At 32.1% G+C, this 18,364-nt stretch overlaps 1 protein-coding gene across 2 annotated transcripts; it reads left to right on the top strand.

The window, feature by feature from the left end:
• Positions 1-754: 754 nt before the first annotated feature.
• On the top strand, positions 755-17,646 carry LOC126737239 (mRNA-decapping enzyme 1A). 2 transcript variants are annotated; one of them, XM_050442047.1, is made up of 5 exons: positions 755-901; positions 1,533-1,720; positions 7,559-7,821; positions 7,878-7,998; positions 12,690-17,646. In XM_050442047.1, the coding sequence occupies exons 2-5, from the start codon at positions 1,667-1,669 to the stop codon at positions 13,086-13,088; spliced, it is 837 nt and encodes a 278-aa protein (XP_050298004.1). In that variant the 5' UTR covers positions 755-901; positions 1,533-1,666; the 3' UTR covers positions 13,089-17,646. The 2 variants fall into 2 exon arrangements, with proteins under 2 accessions (XP_050298004.1, XP_050297994.1); XM_050442037.1 differs by lacking the exon at positions 755-901 and having other exon boundaries at positions 1,003-1,720.
• The last annotated feature ends 718 nt before the right edge of the window (positions 17,647-18,364 follow it).

The following is an 18,364-nucleotide window of genomic DNA, read 5'->3' as shown; positions in this document are numbered from 1 at the left end:
GTTAAACTTTCATAATTGGGTTTTTATATCATATTAATAGTTATTTGTTCTAATTTTTTGGATAACTTTTGAGATTGTGACTTTACTTTACTTTTTTTCTTTTCTTTTCATTCTTTTAGGTTTGTTTGTGTGTGTTTTTTTTAACTATATTTTTCATTGTTTTGCAACTGTTTCCTGTTATTGGGCAAGTTGCCTGTTGGAAATAAAGGCTTATTATTATTATTATTATTATTATTATAAATTATAGTACGCAAATAACAAAAGTGATAAAAGAAGTGATAAAGACTTCAGATTAAAATAAAACTTTTAGTTCTATACAGTATTTTAACCTGGATAAAAAAATCAGTATTGACACATGGATGACTTTTTTTATTAAGTGGATGACTGTTTAATATACTAATATATTTTAATTCGTAGTGAAGAGCAAAATTTGGCGCCATAATTAAATTTTAAGTTTCCCGCTATTATGATGTCACAGACTTATTTTCGTTTCCGGTTATCGACATTCAGAGGGAGCAACATTTAATGGACGGTTCACTGTTCAGTTATTATATTATTCACATTGCGAAACCACACCAAAGGGCCATCCACATTGTGATCTATGCAAATGTACAATTATGGAGGTTGTGTCAAAACTGCGCTATCAAACGTGTCAAAACCAGTGTGAAGCACTGCGGATTCTATCGTTTTACTCGAAAAATATCGTAAGAACACTTATCCGTCATTTGTCGATGTTGTCAGCTGTCAAACGATTGCAAGCATTGCTACGAACCTAAAAACTTAAAATCATAAATCCCCAGTTTTTTAACAAAAAAAATACAATTTTTGTCTAAATCGACGGCAGATATCATTTTATCACTTTTAAGCTCCACTTTTGAGTATTTTCCATACATAATTTAGGGTAAGAATGTTCTTTAAGTACTCCATTACTTGTATACAGCCTTTGAATAAAGAAAACAATTGTTTTTGTTTTCTTTATTCAAAGTATACAGCTGTTTTTTGTTTAGTTATTAGTTCTTACACTTCTTACCATGTTGGCAAAAATGAATGTCTTATGTCTTAATTTTCAAAAAAGGGGTATTTCATATTGTTTTCTTTTGAATGAACCATAAATATTTTAATAATATTATAATAAAGTGAAAGAATTAAAACGATTTTGAAAAAATAAATGTTTATATGTTCTGCATCTCTTGAGGAGTATACACCTGTGTAGATTTCACATCTACCCTGGCCTCTTCATGTTTTAAATTTGTACATATTTGTGTGTTTCTTTTTAAATTTATAATTTGCCAGTATGGCTTTGTTTGATTCAGTCGAATTGCGTGCTAGTTTAAACTCCTTAAAACGAGTGGATCCATATGTTAAAAACATTTTAGCCACTGCCACACAAGTGGCATTGTATAAATTTAATTTACCTGAAAATCAGTGGGAAAAAGGTGACAAGGAAGGAGCACTATTTTTATACAGTAGGAATGGAGAGCCATTCCATAGTATTATGATCTTTAATAGGTTGAATAAAGATAATTTTATAGAGCCTCTTACTGCAGACTTTGAATATCAAGTTCAAATACCCTTTTTACTCTACCGGAGTAAGAATAAGATATTCGGAATTTGGTTTTTCAATACACAAGAGTGTAACCAGGTTACGTCGCTTCTTGAAAATCTGATGGAGAAAGAACCAACTGAAGAGGCACCAACATTACAATTAAATCGAAATGGGGTAAGTGGGATATTTTTTTTTAATTATGACCGATTTGGTGCAATCAGTCCGATGAAACCCAATTTTTTTAATATGTCCAGAAATCTTTTCACAATAATGAGAGTAAATGATCACTTTATTTATATATAACACATATGTCACTTATGAATATCCTTTCAAATCCTACAGAAAGGAATCATCTTTAGGTGTCCGAGAAGGTACATATGTGTTATAATTCTATTCAGACAAATATTAATTTTTAATGGTGAATAAAAAAGATCTTAATTTATTTGGCCAAATGCCCATAATTAGCCTGAATCTTAACCTTCCATGTTTTCCTTCAAAAGCTTGTGGTCTAGATTGAATTTACATATAGTACATTATATTTGTACATTATATATATAAAAATTTAATTCAAAATCATGTTGATACAAACACTTTAGTGATGACAAGCCCTTATACTTATTTAAACCATAATGTTATCTATAATAGTAATAAGGCCCTTTATCGTACTTTTCATGCAAATAATATTAATCTATTTATTTATTTATTTTTATTTATTTTATTTATTTATTTTTACGGGATCAACCCCATTACAACAGTAAATTAAATACAAAATCAATTGAACCTAACCATACTTAACAGTAAAATACTAACTATTAAGCAGTAATAAAGCCTACTTATAAATGTAAAATACCGAAAATAGTTTTATAACTTAAATCAATATAACAGAATTCTAAAAATACTAAAAACATACCCTACTAAAGTATAATATTCAGTATTGCACTAAAAAAAAAAAAAAAAATTAAACAATTTCTCTTATTTGACTCTTAAATCTAGATAAGGAAATGCCCAAAATTTCAACCTTCCTAGTATTGACAATTCTTAGAGTTCTTTCAATAGGAGCATGTAATGCATAATTGGCGCTATGAAATGGTAATGAAAAGACACGATACTGCCTTAAATTCCTAGATGGAATATTAAATTGTATTGTCATCAGAAGTTCTAGACAAATTATCTGACCATTCAATAATTTATACAAAAAATCGAAGTTTATAGAGACAAAACCTAACAAATTTGTTCTGAACTCTTTCCAAGGACAAGCAATCATTCATGTAAAAGGGCGACCATATCACTGAGCCATATTCCAGCAATGAAACAACCAATGACATGTATAACCTCTTACAGGTCTCTATAGAAAATTCTTTACAGTTCCTTAGTACAAAACCCAGATTCTTAGAGGATTTGAGAACAATATTGTTTATGTGTGGATTAAAATTTAAATGAACATCAAACGAGATACCAAGATCTTTAACTATGCTGCAATATTGAAGTGTACTTCCTTGAATGTTATATGAAGTGACAACCTTTTTAGTATGCTTGAGAAAACTTATATAATTGCATTTGCTTACATTCAAAAACAAATTGTTGTTAACACACCACTCATTCAATCTATCCAAATCACTTTGCAACAAAATCTGATCAAGTATTGATAAAATCTCTCTAAAAAACTTCAAATCATCAGCAAATAAAAGGAAGTCACTGTTCTCAAAACAGGCACCAATATCATTCACAATCTGTATGGGATTTTAGAGTCTAATCACACCAGTAACTTTGGTTCAGATTTGGCATCATTATTACATGCACATATTTTCAAATATTTTAAAATTAATATTTCATTGAATAAATTGTCTTTGAAGCATCAAATTACTGAGTCTAAACTGATTACTACTCGTTAATTGAATTCTTCTTTTTTCTAGACATGTCCATGAAGGTTGAATGTCATTCATGTTCATATGCTACTAGTAAGATTGAATTTAGCTCTTCGAAAAGCTTAAGTATCTTTATTCTTAATATACAATCCCTAAGAAACAAGATGGATGAGCTTCATCTTTTGCTGGACACATGTAATTTTCCTGATATTGTACTTCTGACTGAGCACTGGTTGAGGCCTAGTGAATGTTTTTTAATATGTGATGTTCCTATATCCAATTTTTGTCGTCAACAATTTATACATGGAGGAACCATGATCTTGGCTAGGCAAACAATTGAAACGATTTTTTGATAAGTATGATAATCTTCTGTTAGAGAATGTTTTTGAATTCTCTCTTTCTTTTTGTAAGTGTTTTAATTTATATATTCTTTGTGTTTATGGCCACCTACAGGAGATATTGCTATGTTTTTGGACAAACTTGATTCTCTTTTATCCCAGTTGTCCCTACACTCTAAGGTTATATTGGCTGGTGACTTTAATATCAACTACACTGATGAAACCTTGCCACATACTTCTCTTTTATTTATTTTAAATTCTTACGACTTGAAAATGCACGTTCTTTCTCCCACACGAATAACTTCTTCATCTGCAACTACAATTGACTATTTATGTACGAATTTGGATGATGTTTTATGCACAGTACTCCCATCTGGTATTTCCGACCATGAAGCTATTCTTGCTAAAATGCCATATAATACTGTATTATCTTCATCTCATTATATAGGAAGAATTTTCAGCAGGAGAAATTTCAATGCTTTTTCTGCTGCTACAGTTTTGGTAAATTGGAATGCACTTGAAATGGCTTCTGACCCACTTACTTTATTTTTTCAAATTCTGTGTGATAAGATCAATCAGTGCTTTCCTAAAATGAGGCTTAAAACTATGAAACAAAAACCATGGGTCCTTGGCCTCTTGTAGCCTTAGAATTTCAGCTAAAAACCTCCGTTTTTTGACTAAATTGTGCAAATATACCACAAATGAAAATATCCTTGTATATCATCAGAAATACCGTAGTCAGTACAGAAAGACAATTAAAGCAGCAAAATCTAATTATTATAGGGATCACTTAAATATGTCATCAAATAGGCAAAGAGAGTGTTGGTCGATTATTAATGATTTTAGACATTGCCATAGAAAAGTATCTGAACCGGAGTTAAGACCTGACATTTTAAACGACTATTATTGTGATATACCTAATATCTTGCTCAAGGGCATTCGTAGTAACATTAATCCCGTACACTATCTTCAACAAGTGTCGGTTGAGCATTCATTTTTCTTTCATCCTGTCGATCTTACCGAGGTAAAAAATGAAATCAAACGTCTGAAAAACCATAAATCATCTGGAGCTGATGGGATATCTTCGAGGTTGTTACTCTTTTTGCCTGATTCAGCCTTAAATGCTTTAGTTTCTGCCATAAACAATTCTTTACATATTGGCATTTTTCCTTCATGTTTAAAAGAGGCAGTGGTTATCCCTGTTCATAAGGTTGGAGATTTGGATCAGCCTTGTAATTTCCGTCCCATTTCTATTTTGTCTACCCTCTCTAAGATAGTTGAAAAACTTGCAAAAAGCAGAATTTTGTCCTTTTTACATCATTTTGTCTGCACATCAGTTTGGATTTCAAGCCGGTAAAGGGACTCATGATGCTGTTTTTAGCTTTTTGGAGAGCGTCTATGTGTCCTTGAATTCTGGAGAGTCATCGGTGGCAGTGTTTTGTGATCTATCCAAAGCATATGACTGTGTCGATCATGGAATACTGTTATCTAAGCTCGATAAATATGGTTTTAGGGGCGTAGCGTTGCGGTGGCTTGAGTCCTATCTATCAAATCGTACTCAGAAGGTTACAGTGTCTGGGCGTTTGTCTGCTTCTAGATCCCTAAAATGCGGCGTTCCCCAGGGTTCAGTGTTGGGACCACTGTTATTTTTACTGTATGTGGATGACTTGAGTTTATTGAAACTGCAGGGCAAGGTGGTTCAGTTCGCTGATGATACCACCATACTATGGAGCCATAAAAATTCCGATTTTATTAAGACTTGTATCCTTGAAGACCTTCAGATTTTATCAGGGTGGTGTGCTTCCAACAGGCTCGTGTTTAATGTAAGAAAGACGTCTATTATGGGGTTTAAGTGTGATGTTCAGGGTCTGATGTTTGACGAAAATTCCCTCTTGCAGAATAAATAGTGCTGCAAGTTCCTAGGAATTACCATTGATGGTCGCCTTCGGTTTGAAGACCATATTTTACATTTAGCTGGGAAATTATCTTCTGGATGTTTTGTAGTAAGAAAGGCAAAACAAGAGCTGGGAGGGGTGGTTGCACGTTCAGTGTACTTTTCACTTATTGAATCTCGTATTCGGTATGGCTTGCCTTTTTGGGGTTTAACCAATAAGGGGCTACTTAACATTGTCTTTGTTATTCAAAAAAAAAGCAGTTAGATACCTGTGTTCTGCTAAGTTAAGAGATTCTTGCAAACCCCTCTTCATTTCTGAAAAAATCCTAACTCTTTTTTCACTCTTTACCTCTGACACTGGCCATTTGACTCGTCGTGTAAATGATGTTCCCCTACCTATTCCTACGTCTTCCCTTACCAAAAACTCATTAATTTACATAAGTAAAAAAATTTACAATCATGTTCCTCTATGTGTTAGACATATATCGGATGTTAAGAAATTTAAAAGAGAATTAAAGTCGCTTTTATTGGCTAAGGCATATTATAACCTGGATGACTTTTTTAATGATAGGTTTTAACCTTGAACATGTTGGAAAGTTTTTTTTTCCTTTTTTCTTCTCTAGTTTTATCAACAAGTTTACCTTTATTTAGTAATTGATTGTTTTATTTAGTTATCTTTAATTCAAGTATGTTCAAAAAGTTTTGTCTTCTTGTGTTTAAATTTGTTCATTGTTTTTTCAATTTTTGAAATTGTATTTTTGTTTTTTTAGCTTGTAGGATGCTTGTACACAAGATTATTCTTACATAATATAGCACATTTTCTTTCTTTCTTCTATTATCAGATTAGTCGAACTTGTGAAACAGTACCTGCATGTATGCAGGTTAAAGATCTGCAACAATGAATTATGATCTTGACAAATTGTATGTCCGTTAGATAAGAACTATAAGAGGAGCTAGAAATTGATCTGCAAAACATAAAAATTTGAAAAATTCATAATTTTTCAGTTACTCCAGGCAGCTAAAGGTATCTTCTCATTACTTCCAGGCATCTGAAATAATTTTTTAAACCTTCAAGGCCATTTCAGTTGCTTTTTGCAACTTCCTGGTAGTTTACATAATTGTTTTTAGGCAATTGGAAATAGTTTTGCAATCATTATTCAAGGATGTGAGAAAGAATCTCAAACAGATCTACTCAAGTTAATGTAATTTTTCTACAGGCAATTGAAGACATTGCCTCATTACTTTTTTAAACCGAGCTTTTAACCAATGGTAAGACTTTACATTTTGCTGATAACACTGTCATTCTAATTCAGGATCAGATATGGGTCGGTGCTTTTGATAGGTGTGAAACTGCACATGGCCAAACACTGGTTAGAGATGGAGTTCTTAACCCTTATTGTGACAAAACACATTTTTTTCCTTTGGAATGTCCTCCAGAACCTTGGTAAATACAGAGAGACTTGTCCTATATGATTGTAATTGTAAGAGTGGTGCCTCACGCATTTGCTCACGAGAAATCCTTAGAAAAAATAATGAAAAATATCTATTAAAAATAAATCACATACAACTGTTTTAGAGAAGAGAGGTGAACCTGTTAAATATAAAATAATTGTACATTATGAATGATGTTAGATTTAGTTTTAAAAATATAAGTTTTAACAGTGTTATAAATCATCATACTATCGGAATAAGGTCGCTGTATTATTTCATCTACTCAAAGACATATTTCTTTTATTCTACCTAAAGTAGTAAACATATTTCCAAATGAGATAAAAAATGCACAAAATATCAATAAAGTTCAATGAACATTCATTACTTTTAGCATTTAAACTTATCATACCTTAATGCCTTCATCATTAATTATATTGTGATTTTAAATGGGAATCAATTTATAAACTTTTATTATTATTTCCAGATGAATGTTGATATATTCAGTATGTTATCAAAAGCCCAAGAAAATTTCAACAAAACCCCCAGCAAGCCTGAAGGTAATCAGTCAACATTTATGGCATCAACCCCTAGAATACCTGACATGGCATCACAAAGTGTTATGGATTTCTTTGCTAAGGCTGGTACCAAGAAACCCAATCAAAAACCAGTGGCGAGTGGTGAAAATGTTTTGCATAGGTTAATGTCTAATCCGGCACATAGTGTTGAACATATAGAGAAACAACAGAGGTAATATAAACACATTCAAAATGAGTTTAACTGACTTGGATAAACTGTAATTGTAGATCCATAACTCCACAAGAAATTTTTAATCATACAATTGACCAAGGAACTTTAGGAGATAGAAGAAGTGTTCCCATTAATTTTTCTAGTGGAGCTATTAAAAAGTTTAATGAAGGATTAGAGGTAATCATAACTTTTATAACCAAATTTTATTATTAATCCAGTGTCATTTTTGTTATGCTCTTAATCCTGCAAAATTAAATTTTACATTAGGTCTTAAATCTTACATATTCTTATTGCATGCAAAACTGGCTCAAAAAGTACTAGACTCACTCAAATTCTTTATATATGAACTTATTTAATAAAAAAATGCTTTTTTTGTCAAGGAAAACCTCAAATATTTTTATGATTATTAAAAATGAGTGAATTTAGTGAAAAAATTATATTAAAAAAAAAATTAAATGCTATCTGGGGAGCATCTCTTTTTGACTAGAAAACTGGCTCAAACTCAAAAATCACTACATTTACACAAATGGTTTATTTATAAAATTATTGGTTAGAAAATTCTTTTTCTGAATGATTATTAAAAAAGTGGAGAAGTAAGTGGGAAAATTACGCAAAAACTAAAATTGTCCTGGTCAACTTCTCAAGTTTTTTTATATAAATAGCTTAGTCACATAATGTAGCTATAACTGGTTAGGCCTCTGCCAAAAATAATATTATAATTATTACTACTTATGCAATTTTTAGACTCAAAAAACCATCTGAATTCAAATATATTTTTTCTATCCCCACAATGGGTTTGATACTCTGTTTGTGTGTACCACACCTGATATAGCGGTACCAAAAATAATATTGAACAACAACACAATTGAATACTTCAGTCTTACACTTTTTAAGCCTATTTAAAATTGTAAAAGAAAATCAAAAAATAACAAATATAATAATCATAATATGTGCAGTGTGCATCTGATACAAGACACAATAAATGATAATATATAGTAACAGTTATAACAATAATGTTAGGAATAGAGGTCAGCTTACTATAAATATGTTAATATCATTTTGTTTTAACTATTTGGTGATTTTTTTAATACTAACTCTCTTCAATTTTCCTCGCAATTTAGAAGTACAGGAATTAAAAATTCTGAAAACTATAAATTTGATTAAATTTGATTCTATATAATTTGATCAATATTTTAGTTCATTTTAGGCAGACATATATATACGTAGACATGTATATACGTAGTATAGCTACAGCTACATTTTTTATGATTAAAATACAAGAGTTGTAAAACAGTAAATATGATGAATATTGAGGTTACAGATATAGCATCAGCTTAATTATTCACTTCTACACAACAACCAATGGCTGTAAAATTATGGTAAGAGCACTACCATAATCAAACACATCATATGTTAGTACTGATTGCTTTAATGAGTAGTACATTCCATACAGTACACTACAGTTACATTACATAAAAATTTATTCCATCTCGCTATTTCTCTTGCCTTAACAAACATATATGTCAAAGAGCTTAATTTTCTTGTTATAATATGTTTGTTCCTTCTTTAACCCTGAACTACTACCGACACATTTTTATTACATATGTACTACTGATGGGTCCTTAGGACCCATAATAATAAAATTGCCATAAAATCAATAAAAAAAAAACTTTTATTCAAAAATTTAAAATTACTTGGGTATATTATAGTACATAAACCGAAAAAAACCTAAAATTATTTTTCAGAACGGTAAAAATTCAGGTGGTACAGATTTTTTATTTTTTCGTAAGGTTCCCACGTACGTCAAACTGTTTTTCTTGAGTTCGTCGACGAGTTCCACTGAACTGTACCAGTTGTCCCCGGTGATGTTCCTGTTGGTGCCTTTAACACACTCCACAAGCCTAAGAACCACTCTTGTTGGATTTGATAATGTAGGCTTTTTTGCACCATCAATTTTTATTTCGGAACCGGCATAATTCTCTGCATCTACGAGATAATGTGTTTTAGCGTCAGCCAAAACCTGCACTTTAATTCCATATTTGGCAGGTTTGTTCGGAATATACATCCGAAATCCATACCTTCCTCGAAACGGTACAAGCATTTCGTCTACAGTTAGGTAAATTCCCGGTGAATAACATGACTTTGATCTAGCTACAAACTCATCAAATAATTCCGACACAGCGGCCAACTTATCAGTTTTTACTCTTTCTTTTCGGGTTTCTACATTGTCAAATCTGAGACAACTCAATAAAAACGAACATCTGGCCAGACTCATAGTTACACGAAAAATAGGTCTTCCTGTTCCATCTGTTGCCCACATAGAACGGACGTCTTCATGATTAGATTTAAAGATGGACTGAAGATACAACAACCCAAAAAACGCCTTGATTTCACATATGTTGGTATTTTCAGTAAACGAAGGCCAACATTTCGTTTGTGACTGAGCAAACCTTTTAGACTTTTTATAGTTTTCGCTGGTGGAGGTTATCTTCAAATTGGTAAAATCAACTAACTTTTGTATCATCTCATTAGAAATTAGTAGACTCCAAGCATCTACAGGCTCACATGGAGGATTATTACGAGCAGGGCCAATAAGGCCAGGCAAGATAGTAACCAAATTATGAGCAGGGGTCCTACCTCTAATACCTGCTGTTTTTGACCATTTGGTATTGTCTTTCCCATACCAACTGTTCCTGATGGGCAACTCTTCTTCTTCCGAATCGGAGTTTTCTTGCTCTGTTTCGGAATTGTGGTCGCTCAGTATTTCATTGTCCTCTTCATTCTCATCACTCTCTTCAGCCAATCTTTCTAGTTCCTCTAACACAGCTTCTCTGTTTGGAACACCAACGGATACACTTTTCTTGCTCGAGCCCATTTGGTTTGTGTCTTCCATACTTTCCCAAAAGTCTTCAGACTCTAAAATATTTCTTAACGCATTGCGTTGCATTTACTGAAAGATAGTAAAAAAACACATTTTATATCTATTAACTTATAACTTATGGCCACTAGTACCTATTCTTGTGAAATAGATAAATACCTTGCAAAAAGTAACAACGAAACAGATACTTTCAAACCAATAAGCAGTTATTAACTTGTCGCGTATTTACTACTGATGGGTCCTCAGGACCCAGTAAACACTGCCTTCGAACCTCGCCGACACGAACGAATACTGAAGTATGAATCTATGCCGGCGAAATCACGCGTATGGTATTGCGGAGGAATACCGAGACAGCGAGTATCCAATGTTGCGAAACTTAAAAAATATACCCTATTTAAAAATAGGATGGGTCCTCAGGACCCATCAGTAGTAGCTACGGGTTAAGAATGAATCAAGTATTTGACGCCAGTTTTGGTGCCCGTTAATTAAGTTATGTGGTTGCCTGTTTCCATAAGTACTAAAATAAATAATATTTGATTTTCCTATTTTACGACAATGTCGATACTAACTTTTTTACTTTAAATAGGACAATTGGTATATTAATAGGTATTTCGGCAGAAAATTATATTCCGAGAACAATAATACCGCATTTGCTACATTTTGTTTTATATAATAATAGAAAAAATATACTTTTTTAAATTTTGAAATAGGGTGCCATGAATGCGTTGAAAATTTTAATTTTTAATAAAAGTAATAATAAAAGTAACGGAAAAATAACATTCATTGAATTTTATTACTTGAATTTTTTACATGTCTATTTATTATTTCTACACCAGTATTTTTGGCATTTTCTTAAAATAGCACATTATTGGGAAGAACCACTTTTGAAATGCAGTTTCTTAGAAATACAGTCAGCAAACATATCAAATATTAGTAAACACTAAAATTCTTTCAAAACACTGCGGCAATTTAAAAAAAAAAACAAATATTAATTGCGCTTGACAAGATGTCATGTATTTTTTCAATTGAAATATAATTGAAGAAAAGAGTCCTAATCAAAAAATCAAAGCTTTCTGTGCGATTTTTATTAATTGAATGCGTTTAGTTCTGTGACTTAGTTTTTTTCTTCTTATGAGCTTATTTATCAACCGATTCAAAAAATTATCATATGAAAATATTGGGGAAAAAAACTTATTTTAAAAGTGGTGGTTTCCAATAAGGTGCTATTTAAAAAAAATAAAGTAAATTCCAAAAATACTGATTTGAACGTTTTAAATAGGCGTGTAAAAGATTTCAGTCATAAAATGCAATGAAAACTATTTTTCCATGATTACTTGATTAAAAATTAAAACTTTTATTGCATCCTATTTTAAATTCTTAAAAAAAAATTATTTTTTCCATGAGTTTAAAACAAAAAGTAGCTAATGCAGTATCAGAATATTATTTTGTATCGAAATATATTAAATAATCTTAAGACCCAACACTGAACCTTGAGAAACTCTGAAAACTACGAGTTTTCCGTGAACCAAAAATTGCATGCCCCCTTTTTTAAGTTGGAAATGGCACACTGCATCAAATGCTTCCTCTAGATCCAAGAAACAACCAATACCATATTTTTATTATATAACCTGCAAATAAATCTTTTCTATTAACCTGACAATATAATTCTCTGTGGATCTCTTTCATCCATAATTAAATTTGACGATAGATTTGATTTTAATTTAAATGTTTCACTTATTAGACTGTTTTGATCCAAAAAATCTACAAGCCGAACTTAATCATGGCATGCTTAAAATGGTTTGGACATTGACCTTTTTCAATTATTAATTTATTTGTATAGCGCATAGGATATTTAATATATTTTGAAAGAGTTTTTGCAGTTATATTTTCCATTTGGATTTAGCGATTTATTATTTATATTATCTAATCTATTTGGGTTAGATAAGCGTTACCATTTTCATTTTTAATGACCATAAAACAATTTTTTTAGCCTCAATTGAACGGCCTAAGTATATCGAACATTTCACCACCGAAACAAAACGTCGCCTCGTCACCGCCACTGACGTACGTCTCGCAAAACCAATCGTCGTCGGTCCCAACGGACGACACATCCGACCTTATGGGCACTTCTCCGTTCCAGAAATTCCTGCAGAACGCCCAGAAACCCCTTCTGATGACCCCAATGATGTTCACCGCCCCGAATCCAATCAAAGAATCCTCCGAAGGATCTCCAGACGAATCGGGTGAACCGGTTGAGATGCTAACAGAAAAACAATTAGCGCAGGCGCTCATTTATCTGTTGAAAAACAATTCGGATTTTATTAAGCAGATCCATCAGGCGTACACCAATTCGATTCTGGAAAAGGTTAATAAGACGAAGAATCTTTAGTTTTATGGTCTGTCTTATTGAAATGGTATGATTTGTACATAAAAGAGGACTCGCCATTTCTTAACCGCGAACCTGATTAAAGATCTTATTAAGTAAGGACATAACCAGTAAGTTATTTACGACTTTTCTTTTTCTGTTGAAGTTTAATCTATTACCATAATGATGTAATGCTTAATGTAAGGTTTTCCCAGTGAAAATGCCAACGTAGGCTCGTGAAAAATCATCGAAATGTGACATTTTCACTGGCTGTTGGTGAAAATCATGATATTAATTTTAGGTATTTAAATAATAGGTTTTGTAATAAAGGGTATTGTATAGTGACTGGCGATAAGAGTACGTCCAGATATACACATTGATCCCATATATTTTTAGAGATTTGTACTTAAATGACTGTCGGCCAGGCCAAAGCTGAAACGCTCTTGGGCAAAGATGTGTTGTGGACGTTTCGACTTTTATGAGAATATTCTTAGGATTCTAAAAAGTTTCTATACGGCACATAGTCTTAAAAAACTGCCAATATATTGAACGGAATGTCGGAATTGTAAGATACCTATTGGTTTATAAACTCTTTCTGCCTAGCGTACTTTTTTTGCTTAATCAGTTAAGCTCAAAACCAAATAGAATATACGATAGCTTAGTTTGCCATTCTACCATCGGATTAAGCACCATTTTCATTATTTTAAAGTAGGTAAGGGTATATAGTGGTTGGCTGTTTACACGTGTAATTAAGGTTCTGCGAAATATGTGTTCCATATATTATGATTGATCTCTCACAAGTTTACCATGAAGATTACATAGGTTATCTTTGTCAGTACAAATGAGCCATAAATCACTGACTTAGTGACACACACTATACTCACGCATTTAATATTCCCACAAGACTTAAGATTACCTTGACAGAAAAACGTTATCTTTTAAAGCCCTGCCATAAAATAACTGTGAATTCGATTATTCCATCAAGCAAAGAAAGATTAAAAATAAGAACGCATAAATAAAAGATCGCACGTCTAAGAATCTAAAAGTGATACACCCACACCTGCTGCGTCAAAGGATTATGGATTGTGGTGAGATCACTGCTAAAAGCTAAACTTTTAGAATGTATTGCAAAAGTTATAAATTAGGATTATCTTATCGTTTAATTAATAAAGCTGGTGGTAGGCACGACAAGATCATGCATGACGCTACTCTCGATCTCAAATGGAGACATTTATTTATTTCTTCTTAAGTTCCTTTGTTTATTAAGTTAAGCCCGTTATTTATTTCTCAATGTGTAGGCATGAATGTAATCATAAGAAAGATGGAACTAAGGTTTAAGTTTCTCAATTTTATTGCAATATGGGGTAACTAAAGGTTTGACGTATTCATCAATATTTGGTCTTTGGTTGTGGCTCCGGCTGCTTAGATTCCATTTGATTTTCAATTTTTGTTTCTAATGATCTGAAAAGGAAATATGCAAACTTTGGAGCGGTAACGCTTTAAAATGACTGCTAATATAAACATTTTCTTACTCGCAAAAAATCTTTGACTGGTTTTTGAAACAGTGAATCTTCAATAGTATCAGTATTGAGATATATTGTATATTCGATCCCAATAAAAAAAAAATTATTGAAAGAAACAATATCGGGGGTAGTAATTCATGAAAAACCTCGCATTTTTTCATCAGATAAAGATCGGGGCGTCCCAGCTGGCCAATCACGCGGGACGTTTGCGTATTCATCGCAGCCATAATACAATACCAAGCCATTTCAGCTTGAGTCGTTCCCTCTCGGCTTCTAATTGTACGGCATTTTTACTGGCATTTAATTTAACTGGTTTACTCGACTAATGTGTGTCTCTGAAGAATGCATTCTCAAACTGGTTCACTATTAAACCACTGTCATATCGATCTGATGGTTGATAAACTCAACTGTGAAATAATTCCGCTTTTCTTCATCAATCGTCGTCATCTGTTACGAATCGACGTTAAGAGCTCTTGAACTCATGAAGTAAAGGTTACTTGGCTCCGTTGACACACATGTCGACATTGGTCGCTAGTTAAGATCTGGGCTGTATGGTAATCGATTGCGGTTTGGTGTCCTTCGCTTCTGAATAAGTGACGCTCTTCTGACGTGACTACTCAGTCTTGGCAGTTCGCATTTAATAAAATGAGGAGGATTGAAACCTTGCAGTAACTTAATGTGTTAGTTCGAGTAGGATCGCTGCTGCAAGTAAAATCTTATCAGAGTGTGGATCTCTGTGGTGACCCTACCAAAGTGACCGTTGTTAGTTCACCTTTCTAGTTGACCAACTCAGTAAGGGGTTGGTCTTGATTTTAAGATGTAAGATGTAATAAACATAGATTGTGTTACGTGTTGATAAGAACTTTTCATCGAAGAGGAAATTTCATCACACTCCCGTTTGACAAAAGTTGACAAGCATTCGGCACAAATAGCAAGTGTTTACTATTAGACTTTTCGACGGATTTAAACTTATTAGATCCCATAGATCTTTATAGTAAATATCTGCCATTGGGTAAACTATCGGGTACTCCTGATATTGTCTCGTGACTTACCTTCAATCTTGGTACTCTTTCTTTCTTGGATGACGTTTCGACAAGAAAGTGGTGAGGGAAAACTACATTCATCAAATTGTATAGAACAAAGCTAAGAGGGTAATATGAGTCGTGGAATTGCAGATTAGATAAAACCCAAACATATAAAATCTACACATTAATCAACATTATCTTAACATATTAACATTATCTACACACGAGATTAAGAAGACAAGGGCAATACGATTTACAAACGCATATACGCAATTATCGTGTCACCTGGTCTTTCTAATCACAATGTAGATTTGTATTATTTATAGTATTTTGTGTTTGTAGGTATATTTGTATGTTTTTTATAATCTGTAATTAATTTAAGTAGTAAGATAGATTTTTTTAAATATGAAATATGTATTTTACAATTCTAAATTCTGCGTTACGTCGACTAAATATAATGTCATCATGTAAATGAAAAATATAAAATAAATTTTTGCCCAAGGGCGTTGCATTCATTCCGACAACCATGTAATTGCAAATATAGTCTCGAAAACTGCTATTAACTCCACTGAGAGGTATAACAAAAAAATAATTAATTTCAATATAGTTTATTGCAACTTCTTCGGTTTAAAATGTGTATTTTGACATCCATTATCACCACTTATGACTATCTGGACACTCAGATTTACTATTGTAAGGACAACTTTCAAAATATATAGTTCATTTATGAGGAAATCTTTATTAATTCAAGCAAACTGGCTGGAGAATCATTTTATTTATACTGGTAGTAATATTTAATATTTACTTGTGCGTAATACGAAATCAACTTATGTATATTAAATATACAATTAAACTTGCAAAATCCCATGGTTACTTGACGATCGCTCAACCTCTATTTCACTTGAAATCAAAATAATCACCCAAGATTAACTAAGTTGCTTATTAACGCATTTTTTTCAATCCGATAATAAAAAAAAATCCGGAAAGGTTGGCCCAGAACCTGTAATCGTTTTATCATTTACCGCAATCAACATAATATACCTTTTTTCTTTATTTAACATTGTTGGCACTGAATAAAAAATGGGTTAAAATTACTAACTCACCAGAAAACTTTAAATTTAAAATCACTTAAAAGTTTAACAAACTTGGCAACTTTCTGGAACAGCTTCTTCATGCCGAGTATATATGCCTACGTTGCCAATTTTTGACTTATTTCTTTAAATTTCTGATACTGCTTATTAACTTTAACTATTTTACATGTATTCCTTGCAAATCTTTGACGATTGTTGAGTTGAGTAAGTTTGGTTTTGCAAAGCAAGAGTCGAAGTATATATTTTGAATAGTCTTAAGCTATATTTACATTTAAAAAAAATTATAGTGATACTGAATTATTGTTGTTATTAAAAACGTTTGATTCTACTCAAACAAATTTTTATTAAAAGAAATGGCGTTTAAAAATAACATAAGTCTTATTTTAAGACTTTACCTTCAAATTATAGTCTCGTAAATTTTGCACAAATAAGCTGCAAACCGACGACAATTTGTATAACGTGACATATTATATTTAGAAAAAAAAAACGACAGCTTTGTGATAAAACGATAGGTCTTATATTTAAGCAGATTACTTTGTGAGTAATTCTTGGTTATCGTTACAACATAATATATATTGGTTGTATATTTCACATATTTTTCTCTGTCATCGTCCTGAATGATATTTTATTATAAGATTTTTAACATTTTAAAATTTGTATTCTTGATTTGAAAGGTACAGAGTGAACTATATTCGAGGTGTATCTCGACGAAAATACACGTCGAAATTGGTACATTTTGTAAACATTTTTTTGACAGCAGGTTCACCGCTTGGTCTATTTGGTCGAATCTAGATTCGTTCTCTTAAGTGTGTTATTACGACAATAACTGGTGACTAATACCGTTAGCTATTTGTAGATAGTCACTTGTTTAATTGACAAGAACTTTGTTTGCTGAATAATTGTCAAAATTGTAAAATTGAAATAAAACATTGTATGATTTAAACCTTATTTTATTGAAACCCATTTTTAATTGTTAAAACCCAAGTGTTAGGGAAAAAACTAATTTGAATACAAGGAAAATAAAAATTTATAAAATTGATGGGAGTCGACCCTAAGATCTTCGGATCCGTGTCGCCAGACCGAGTTGTTGATATTTGAGTGTTGCATGTATTTATAAGAAATCTAATATTAATGAAATAAGATCTTTTTTTAGAAAAAGAGTTAATCTGCCCACTTTAATTCAACATTGCCATACAGATAGACTAACGGTATCTGAACAAACTATGAAAGAGTCTATCAAGATGAATGAGTCATAAAGTCAACTAACTTACATAACTCAGATGTAGTTAGAGCCGACATCTCTTTAAAGGTTAACAATCTTCTAAATTCAAAAGAAATAACTCAAAATCGTAAAGATCTTACAAGTCGAAATCGACCAAAATAACTATCCTAAAGAAAGCCGATAAGATACTCCATAGTAGTTATGCCCAGACCAGGATATTACAAAAAAGTCGGTCAGTGATTAGATTATGTAGATTTATTTTTCACCTTAAACGATGATTTAAAACTTCTGCAGCTACCTTTGATCATTTTTCTATTCCACCTTACAAACTCCTTTCAATGAATCCAGTTACTCCAGTTCTTTATTAACTACCTAAAATCCACAAACAAATTGTCCTGTTCTGTGAAACCAGTAGTTCCTTAAATCGATCCTCAGGCCT

Source organism: Anthonomus grandis, chromosome 1 (genome assembly GCF_022605725.1).
Source record: "Anthonomus grandis grandis chromosome 1, icAntGran1.3, whole genome shotgun sequence".
Lineage (NCBI taxonomy): Eukaryota > Metazoa > Arthropoda > Insecta > Coleoptera > Curculionidae > Anthonomus > Anthonomus grandis.
This window is presented reverse-complemented; position numbering and strand designations above follow the sequence as displayed.